At 46.3% G+C, this 10639-nt stretch overlaps 2 protein-coding genes across 2 annotated transcripts; one reads left to right on the top strand and one right to left on the bottom strand.

Annotated features, from left to right (window-relative positions):
• Positions 1-205: 205 nt before the first annotated feature.
• Positions 206-850, top strand: BCR38DRAFT_422942 (uncharacterized protein). Its single transcript, XM_040859563.1, has one exon. The coding sequence runs from the start codon at positions 489-491 to the stop codon at positions 732-734; it is 246 nt and encodes an 81-aa protein (XP_040718647.1). The 5' UTR covers positions 206-488; the 3' UTR covers positions 735-850.
• Positions 851-8165: 7315 nt separating this feature from the next.
• On the bottom strand, positions 8166-8696 carry BCR38DRAFT_406293 (small secreted protein; the record flags this gene model as incomplete). The annotated part of the gene is made up of 1 exon (XM_040858037.1): positions 8166-8696. One exon carries the CDS (start codon positions 8694-8696, stop codon positions 8166-8168), a length of 531 nt encoding a protein of 176 aa, XP_040718646.1.
• Between the last annotated feature and the right edge of the window lie 1943 nt (positions 8697-10639).

The following is a 10639-nucleotide window of genomic DNA, read 5'->3' as shown; positions in this document are numbered from 1 at the left end:
CTGTTGCACATCGGGGTTTGCTCGTAGATTGCTCATTAGTCCAATGACGGGCTCGACAAGCCCCCCGCGATTTCTGTTAGTGCTATCAGCCCTAAATCCTAGGCGTCGATCATGATCACTAGGTGGCAGGGTCCGCTTTCTCCGCGGACATGGCCAAAATGGCAAAATGACATTGCTCTTGGGCTTCATAGTTGCCAAGATGCATCTGCTGGGTTACACGCGCTACTTCACTATCGCCACGGTTCATCTACCAGACGCACGAATCGCGTGTATACTTTAAATGCACGAAGCCCCCCTTCTTACCAAATTTCAGGTCTAAACTGTATTCCAAGACCCGGGGGACGAACGAGGAAAGCCTCCAGCTTTGCGACACCGATAATGCGAAGCATATACTTACTCTGCAGCTGCAGTAAGCCTGTCAATGACAAAACGCTCATGTCGCGTTATTGTGGTCTTCGTCTTCGGACCCGGGTGAACTGCAGTACCTCATGCACGACAATGGTAGCTCACGAGAACGATCAGGAATGGAACGGCTAAAAGGAAACCCGCCTGTTAAACCCTGCCTCAAGATCATATTGCTCTTTTGTGCTGTTTTATCGCAAGTTCTATCTTTGTTACCAAGACACTTTCTTAAGATTGCCCCAGATTCCATCCTGGTCTTGGTGATAACAATGCAACCGATTACGGTATTGTCCCTCGTTGTGAAGGTATTTACAGTTCTCCGAGCTCATTAGAGTGGTTGCAGCCATTCAGTGTCCAATTTCCTAGAATCGAGAATCGAATTTCGGTATAAAGGGGGCGGGCGCTGCGCATGACACTACCTGCCTACTGGAGCCGCCGCACTTTCTGTTATGCAATCGTTACTTCATGGATACTGCATACCCGCCTTCTCCAATTTCAACAGCCCTATGACAAGGACATGACACGCGATTTTCACATTGAAAAATCCTCAATCCCGGTCGATGTCAGGTTTTTGGCTTTGGCTTGTAGCATATCATATTCCAGTACTTTCGGTCGCCGTCACAAATTTGCTACCGTCGGAATGTTACCTATCGTGACAACCCTATCTACCTATTTGTCGCAATGCAGAGTCGAACCCTTGCATCAATGACGTTGGCCGGCCACCCCACGAGATGAACCGGTTCACCGCATGGCCAAAAGCATAAGTTGAGCGGTTTCAAGCGAAACTTTATGCCGCTGGATCATTAACCATCGGCATCGTACGTCTCGGTGTTTCACCGCATTGCTTCGGCGGGTACAAGAAGAATTTTCAATCTCGCCGACCCGCTTCCGAAGGACCGATGCTGCTCCATCCCGATGCGACGGGGAACCGGCCGCAGGATACCGCCAGCACATAACTTGTGTGACAACGAGAGTGGCTGGCATTCAATAGTCGCGCCCTGCTCCACTGCTCGGATCACAGTTCCCAGTTGCAGCTCCCCATCCTTGCCCAGCCTACCCAACCCGCGACGGATCCCAGGATCTTCAGGTACCGCTTTGCTCCTTGACCCTTCTGTACGTAAACATGGGGTAAGGGAAACCAACTGTCAGAAGACCGCCGGGCCCAAAACGTGCCTCGAAGTTCTGGACCCCGCGGCAGGGCTGTTAGCGTGGGACCTGGAGTTGTGGGCCTGCTGTGGATTCTTCAAATCCATTTAAGCCCCAAATACAGTTCGTGGGTGGACGGTCTGCCCGGGTGGTTAGGTAATGAGAGCTCGGTAGATCGTTGCTCTAGGTAAGGTTTGAAGCCATCGTGAAGAGTTTTCTTCGTGCGTTTTCTAGGAGTCGAGGCGATTTAGGGGTTCGTCCCAGGACTAACTCTAGAATTTAGCGGGAAGACTCTGAAGCTTTTTGACGTGCTATACTAAGTGAACTAAAATCCGTACTAAGGCCTAAAGTATACTGATATAGTTGGAGTTACACGTATGTATCTCGTTCTTTCATTTAATCAATCAGCGAATTCATCTCGTTATTTTGAGACTCGCCTTACAGCTTCTAAGCGTAATGACATTAGAGTTCTTATATATATAATGTGGGATCGCACTGTCACTGGCATTCCGGCTACATACGGAGGTGAAGAAGGGAAGTACAGGTGGGCGGGTCCAAGCCGCACAGGGCACTAAAGTATCCCAAGTGTACCTCACTTGGCCTCAGGTCACCAATTCCACATGTAATAGTAGACTCATTGTAGAGTTATAATTTGACTAATGTTACATTACAGTATACACCTCTTAGTATTATAGTATATTGATTAAATTTGTACTGTATTCTTAGATATAGTGAGATGGGTAAACTTTGGCGAAGAAATGGGACCCGTACGCACGCTGATTGCGGATCACTGTAGCTCATGGAGCAACGGATCTCTGTTCTATTTTGGTATGTGAGTTGAGTGATATCACTTGCTCGGGTTGCCGACTTTACTCGGTAGAGCATATCGAAGTACTTTCGGCTCAGAGTGGAGTGCTATTACCTAAGAATCCTGAAACTCCTTGCACCTCGCTCACATTTTGTGCTCTGAGGCTTGACGTCTCATTGTTCGTATGATAGTTGTGTAGGATCTTACAGGTTTTGAGGATTATTAGAAAAAAAGATTTATTTGGTAAGTCATGTCAAGGATTATTACTGCTGATATGACTCTGTATCCCAAGCTGTGCACAGCTAAGATGGTTAATGTCCTGCTAACCTGACTGCATGGTAGGCGAAAAAGAAAGGCACCAAATACAGTGTATCGCAATGCAAAATTGGGCGGCGTTCTAGAACTGCAATCGTTGCTTCAAACCGATGTATGGTACAAAATAGCTAATGGTCTAACCTCAACTACAGGCTACTTGAATCATGGCACCAAAAATACACATGGGTCTTCTAGGTTCAAGCCGAGCAGTCTACGCTTGATATTGTTGTTACGTCGACTTATGTTAACTTCAGAACAGCATCTTCATGATACCCACGGGTCTTCCCTTAACAGTTTATTTTATTCCGTTCTCTGTCGTGTAGAATGACTGTAGCGTCATGGGTGATGACGTACACCGCCATATTTGAAATCTGAGATTCTAAATATTAGACCTCATGAACAATGAATACTAGTGCGAATTACTAATTGATGTCATGCCACTTTGAAAGAAGGAAGACTCGCATTGGTACAAGCACCCACTGGGGTAGGTATAAAAGGTTCTGTTCTTCTGTTTTTCTTACGTCTAGCCAACCCGCTTTTCTCTTCTTTTATTGATCTTATCGCTTTTTTTGGACATATAGACCAGCTGCATCCACCTTGTGTCAGTGTTATGTTATGACAGGCTGTGGACGTTCAATGGTCAAGTCATACTCTTCAGTCTTTATTGCAGCCGAGTTTGGGCTAAAAGAAGGTGTCATTAATGTCCGAAATGATGGAAATGACGCAATATCAGTGTAGGGCCGCTATTTCAGGCTAATGATCCATGATGTTTTCTGCAAAAGCTTTCTCATCGTTACTTAGTATGCATCATCTAAGTCTCTTATAAATACGGCGCAACTGGGCCAGTGTCAGAGTGCTGGATGCATGGCACCGGTTGTGCAACGGCGCAGTACCGTTATAGGGGACGTACGAGTCATGGCCTAATATGGAAGTCTTGGTATACTGAAGAATCGGAGGAACTAGTGCTCTACGGCTCCGACTCCGGGCTCTAGCTATCTATGTAAGGGAAGGTATCTGGGAAGAAGATAGGAAGGTTAGAGATCAATGAACCACTTTCGGCACCCCTACCTGAGACCGCTAGTGACCGCCAGTGACCACCCGGTGGTACTATTGCCTTCGGCCTCGCCGCAACCTGACAGCCAGCGGCAATCAGGTGTATGAATAGTTGTCTGAAGTAATAGTGGCTATTTAAGTCACTTGAAGTGAACTTAAACTAGGAATAGATTCCTTCACCATTCGCGACGCGCTCGCGTCAAACTCCAAAACCTAATCAGATACACCTACTTTTAAATCGGCCACCAACCACCATGCAAGACACCCCTACGAAAGCTTTTACGCGCGTTTGACTTAACAAAACGCCGTAGACGCCAGGCAGACTCTTTTGAGCACGTACGGCAATATATGTGGCGCAGGTCCGGCCTAAGCATGAGGGGCGTTACGAAGCACTCCAAATATAATCTATCAGTCGTTGAGTGAAATACTAAGCGCTTCGATAAAACGTAGTTATTACTTTTCGCACCCGACCCGGCCGGCTAATCTGTCTTTCTAATCACGACTACCACTATATAACCTAGATTATTTAGCCCCCCTAATTGCCTCCTGGGTCGAAATCGGCTAGTTTACGCTATTAAGTACGGCCAAGGAATAGTGTCACAAATTCTAAGTAGGATGGGCTGGAAGGTTAAGATCGTGCCACCCTGGATAGGCGGGCTAAATCATGGCGATCCGATGGCGTTTCAAGAAAAACTTCTGGGCCCCTCAAATAGTGCTTGGGGCACCATAGAAACTTAGAGCAAGTTTCCTTCTTTGTATCTAATTACTACTGGCGTTGGGAATTGACGATTGTGCCTGGCCTCCCCTTACACAGTACCTACTGTTACAAATAGCCAAGAGTTCCGCTAAGCCGGTCGACTATACGGTTAGTATTTGAGAGCTATAATATTTACTACTAGCGCCTCCTTCGGCGAGTTTAGTCAACTTATCTCGTTATTTAGTTACAGGAGTAAATATCATCGATTTAGAAAGGTTAGAGAAGTATAGTTAAAAGATAGTCTACATGGGTAAAGTCATCGTGTTAGGTTACGATTTATTACTAAATTGATAGAGTATCTTTAGTGACGAATATACGGTGTAAAATATTACTAATTTGCCTGCTAGCTAGGCAAAGCGATTATCGAATCAGTACTATAATAGTTAACTAAGCGGATTACTAAGCCGGCGATCTCTATTATAGTCTATAGGGCTGTATGAAAGGGAGGGCGCTCTAATATCGTTATTATAGAGCAACACCCTTAATCGTAGCGGTAACGCTACTCTATAAGCTTATATGTATAGGCTCTAGAGGAAGCTCTACTTTTATTATATACCCCTAGGGTACCACTTCAGTAAGATAACATGAGAATACACACATACGTTATCGCGAAGGAATAGCTAGAGAGCTACGCTACGGTATCTGGACTATAGACTAGCCCACTCATAGTCCGGACTAGTCGCCGATCGAGCACGCCTCACGTTCTATAAAGGACTAGATCTATTGGAAATACGCTTTATTTTGGACACGTTTTCCTACTCAGGAGCTGAATCCAGACTGCTGACGGAGGTTTCTGCTGGGTTTCTCACCACCAAACAAAAAGTCTCATAAGAAGCTGATAGTATCCCTCTTGGAACGTGGCATATCCCCCATCAAGAGATTGTCGAACAAATCAAGTCTCGGCGCATGGGTTCAGCCTCAATCCGCTCTATTTGTAAAATATTGAACGACGTGGCATATGATCTTGCAATTGCTATCTTCCACAGTTCGCCGTCAGCAGGAGGCTCCAGATAACTTCTCGTACACAGCTGCGCCTTAACCGTGGAGCCGATTCTACTGATTTGATTATTGGGTCCACTTTTCACTTATAACGTGGAGAAATATACCCGTTATGTACCGTCTGGGCCAGTTTACTTCGACCTGGAACAGTTGGTGGAAAATTGGGGTTTCTAGAATAAGGAAGATGTTTTAGGGTTTCTCGCTAAGCAACACTAGTCGACATTCTAGGAAACTGTTTCAGGGGTTTCGACAGGGCTCTAGCAAACAAACCCTGTGTTCAATATGCGGCGAACTGAGACTGACATTCTTCATGCCCAACTGTTCTACACAATGACCATGGTGAGCAAGGCGGGCGTATGAACCGTTAAAATTCTAGAGGCAGACAAGTGGGTTAGTTCGTCAAGAGCGAAAATCTGGGCTATAGACTGCCGCACCACTGGTGAAACAATCTGGACGATCTTTTATCTGATCGTGTCACATTAGTCTACCAAAAATGGGTTACACACAATAGTTGTGGTGGCCTTTCTTCATTCTTTACGTAATTTCCATGTCGAAGGGGCATCGTTGGAAAGGGTATTCTTATCTTGAAAGGACTTCTGTCAAGGCTATGATTATGGGTTCAAACCTTCGCAATCGGCCTGGAGGATTCAAAATTAGAAGGGTTTGATGAATCGGCCTGTTGGGACAGCTTGTATGATCATTTCATGATAACCTGGTTCTCAAATTCATATTTGCAGTCTGTTTAAACCACAGGTCGTCCCCTCCGTAGAGGCAATCTGCTTCGGTATCTTAATGATGGACGGCGCCGGCTAAGGTTTCTTCTCAATAGTCGGTTCGGGCTTGGGCTCGACAAGCTGAGGACTAGCTGGCTGCGGATATTGAAGAGACTGAGAGGAGTTAGCTGGCTCAGGCTTCGGATTAGGCGTGGTCGTGTCTCCAACCATGATATTGGCCTTGGCTTTGCGGACGCCTGTGATGTCGTACCCGTTGCGGCCCATGTCGATGGTAGTTTGTGATTAGATATCGGGTAAAAGTGGATGATAAGTAACCTAGATGCTTGTGGAATGTGGGAAGGGGGATCAAGTTAACCCCAGACTCGGGCAGCTCGTATTTGTATATATCTAATCAGGGCTTTGGACTGAAGATACACTGCACAGCAAAACTTGGCGAATTTATTTGTTTACCGCTTCCGAATGCCTTTAATTTGCTACACTATTCTGCTAGGTAAAAGACATTCTTAGTAAAGAAAGCCTTGGTTCTTCCGGCTTGACACTGGGGTCAAAGTACCAGAAAAAGAGTGACGACAAAGGAACAGTTGAAAGGCGTTGACGGACTTTGTTCATTCTGACCAATGATCAATATCATAGAACTTTATTAGAAATTAATAGACAATAACCAATGAGATACAACGTCGTTTCCCCCCTCGGCTGCGCGCCGTATAGTGTCTTCATGTCTTGGAAACTGTTTGGCATGTGGCGGAATATTCCGAAAGCTTCTTGCAGCCCCATACTCGATTGCACTAGGCACTGCAATACCATATTTCAACGGGGGATTATGTAAATGTTGACTAGTCAACAGCGAATGTTTCTTAAAGAAGGGGGACAATGTGTCTGCTGCTGACATTGAGGTCCTTACGCCTTTCGCTATCCACAAACATTCGATGATGTCACAGTTGTTGACATGGGATGTTAAATTTGTTTCACTATTTATAGACTGAACCAGCACAGTTTAATATATATGAGATTTTGCCCGGGACGATGTTTAAGTTGATTGAGACTAGATTCGAGTCCACATATGAACATATCATAATTGCATTCCGTACTTAAACCACTCTCCTTGAGTCCTTTGATCGATTAAGGTCTTAGGTAATTCCAAAATCTGGTCACTTGAGAGCGATTTTTCCCAGATTTATAACCACCTTAGGCAATTTTATCTCCGGAAATGGCTGACTGCAGTATCGTGAAGTTGCTTCCCTGGCTTTAACCAACTGGTGGCCAAAGTGGGTCTCTCAACTGCAACTTTTCCCCTATCTACCAGACAGACATCCAAGTTTGTCGCTAACTCTCTACCAGCAATTCAAAGTATTCGAGCACTTCGATGGTCTGCAGAAAATTCTGGTTCCGAACTGGTTGACGGAATTCTGTCTTCCGCCGTCTGTCTACAAAACCATCCATGATGTACCCAATCTCCCCACCCTTTATTTCTTTCCTCTTCAACGCTGCCAGGGCCTCTCAGAGCTCACAAATCATGCATGGTAGATCGTTGATCTTGCTCCATGCAGCTGGCAATACTTTGGAGCCCTAAGTGATAAATGATATGTTTTTCATTGGGTTTAGTGCCAGGTAGTGGCTTGAAGAAGAATGATTGCGGAAGGCTAGTCCAACACCCATTAGGATGGTCGGCACATCTGTGATCATGTCACGTTGCGTGACTCATTAAGCCGACAAATCACAACAATGAAGGCAAGCCGCACATTACTGAAAATATTGCATGATTGTATTAAAAGTAAATAAAAACACCACCTATCCAACGAGTTGAATATTTCGTTTTCCCACCACTATCAGAATTATATGACTGTGATTGACTGACACCCGTTTTGTTATTTCATGACCTTCCGGTGACCACGCTTATCTCACACTGTTGTGATGTCTGTCCATACCTCGGAGTAGAGTTGTGCCCACAGATTTAGTAGCCAGGAATGCGAGCAGGGGCATAGCTTTTGTTAGGTCGAACGACCTTTCCATTGCAACCAAGCTCCTCATCAGTGTATCCAGGCCAAACAATGAGCTTCTCCTCATAATCTACAACCGACAGGACGTAAAACCCATTGTCCTCGCCGAACTGGCCACTCCAGCCAGCCGACACTGTGAACGGTCCACAGTCGACTCCGCTGATATCAGTACGCGAAGCGTGGTGGCCCTCGATGGTGAAGCTGCAGTGCGTCTTGTCGTGGTGGCCCGTATCGATGGCGAAGTCCCAGCAGCAAGAAGTATCGTGTCGGTTGCAGGTGCGCTTGAGGTGGCGGATCGTCCACTCGGAGCAGTCGGCCATCATGTTGACTACCTCGGCGTTGGAGTCATAGTCCGCGGGGACCACGTCCGGGACGTCGGTATCGAAACCTTCTTGGGAGAACTCAATGGCTTTGTCATCGGGGGCGGGGGCGGCCATGACGTCGAAGGGCAGCACGGCTGCCACAATGACGGCGGTGAAGCGCATTTTGATGGGGGGTTGGTGAGGAAGGCTGGAGAGCGAGTGCGTTTGTTTGGTTTTGGGAGCGAGTGTAAAAGGTTGGATGAGGTGGAAACTGGATTAAGTTTGTTTGTTGGACGGGTGATGGAAATCCTATCCTTCTAATCGAGCAAACAGACTCATTTTATACCTTTAGATGATCCCCGGGAGACCACCTTGATGTCCTAATGAGTGACTAGTATAAGAGACGTCTTACAATGGAAGCTGAGAATACTCGCAAACCAGCTCTCTCATAACCTCCTCGAATTGGTACAGGAGCTTCAAGTGTATATACCGCGATCCAGAACGACGAAGTCGTACTTCGGCAGCTTCGTATGATTGAACGGTCTCTAAATTTCTGGGTCATTGTCTCGTCTTAAACTGTAATAGGAACAACGGCTCGTTTCTACGTTTGATGGTCTATAACACTCTAGCAATTGAGTTTTGGACTTCTTGGTTCCTGGCTTCGAACCATATTAGATGTGTGACGGTCGACCGAGGCGCAACATAAAAACATGCTCGATCTCCGCTTTCCGGTCATTTCTAGTTACTAGCTATGGAATACTAATAGACGGTGTTTACTAGTGATTACAGCATAGAATAGGGGCTCGGTCTGATACTGCGCTTTCCTCGAACATTCCATGGTTGATGACTCTTTTTGGGAGACTTTACAATGCCAAGCACGGCTGCGTGTAACCACAATATTCTCTCGCCCGGCTTTATGACACCTATGGGCAGATTTAATCAAAAGTCAGGATTAAACCCAGAGACTAGGTAGTTCACCATAATCAACCTCTTGATTACGTGGAAAAAGTGACTCTGACCTAGATCAGGTTCGGGTTTACTCCAACTCAATTATTTGGAAGTCTGCCATAGGTTGGGCGAAGCCGGCATGACTGCTGCTTTTCTTCTTGGTCCTTGTGGCTAGGTTTCTTTTCATCTCTAACGCTCCTTTGATGTACCAAGATTAAAAACGATATTATCTCTAGACGCTCAAGGAGAGAAGGACCATTGGGAATCCTTTACCTCCTTTCTGTTCTCCACTTCAGCTAACGTCCCACACCCACATCCGGGACACCCCCACATGTGGGACGCCTAAAAATGCCTTATTAACACCGCTAGCCTCTAACTTCAACCTCTTTTATCTTTACTAATATCGATTTAATCGTTACGAATTTTTACGTACGTCTTCTCTACACTAATATAAGTTAATATACCGAAGATAATATCTATCGAGCTCTTTAAGCAATAGCTACTAGTCAAAGCCTCCGAAAAGCAGCATATAAGCATAGTGTCCTAAGGTCTACTCTTTCATGACGGATTCAGGGAGCCTAGTTAAGAGATATAGCCTTCGCTAACTACCTGTCAGAGAACAGAATGCCATAGGCACCAGTGGGTGTCAGGACACTGAACGCAGGACACCGGCGGGCCGCCGGAGGGGTGTTTCGGACAAAAGACTCCCGAATCATGATTACAATCTATGTGAAGCTTTGGGATGACGAGAGTCAAGATCCTTGGCATCGCCGACCCTGCTGTTATGCCGGGTCCAAGCGGCGGCCTAGCTATCTATATAAGGACCATCTCGAAGTAGGATAGGGAAGGAGTTGTCAGAGCCACAAGTGTCATCCGAGGCGGGCCGGCTTCCACCAGGTAGGAAGCCGTTTGTGGCGGCTAGAGAGCCGCTTGTGGCGAATGAGAGCCGTTGAAGCCGTTTGCAGCGGATAGGGAATCGCTTGGTTGCAGATAAGGAGCCGCTGTCCAAGATATTGGCCGAAGTCGGAGGAACACAGACATACGGAAGCAAACATCCAGAATCCAAGAGAGAAACTCGGCTGGCTATAAGTAAGGAGTCGAGACGGAGGAAGATAGAGAGGGCAGAGATCAATGCATCACCGTGGGCACCCCTACCTGAGACCGCCAGTGACCACCCG

The sequence above is a fragment of the Pseudomassariella vexata genome, assembly GCF_002105095.1.
Source record: "Pseudomassariella vexata strain CBS 129021 chromosome Unknown BCR38scaffold_3, whole genome shotgun sequence".
NCBI lineage: Eukaryota > Fungi > Ascomycota > Sordariomycetes > Amphisphaeriales > Pseudomassariaceae > Pseudomassariella > Pseudomassariella vexata.
The sequence above is the reverse complement of the archived record's forward strand: the minus strand, read 5'-3'. Positions and strand labels throughout refer to the sequence as shown.

Excerpts from the sequence above, each read along its gene's own strand:
- BCR38DRAFT_422942 (XM_040859563.1), top strand. The coding sequence starts at position 489 with ATGCACGACAATGGTAGCTCACGAGAACGATCAGGAATGGAACGGCTA.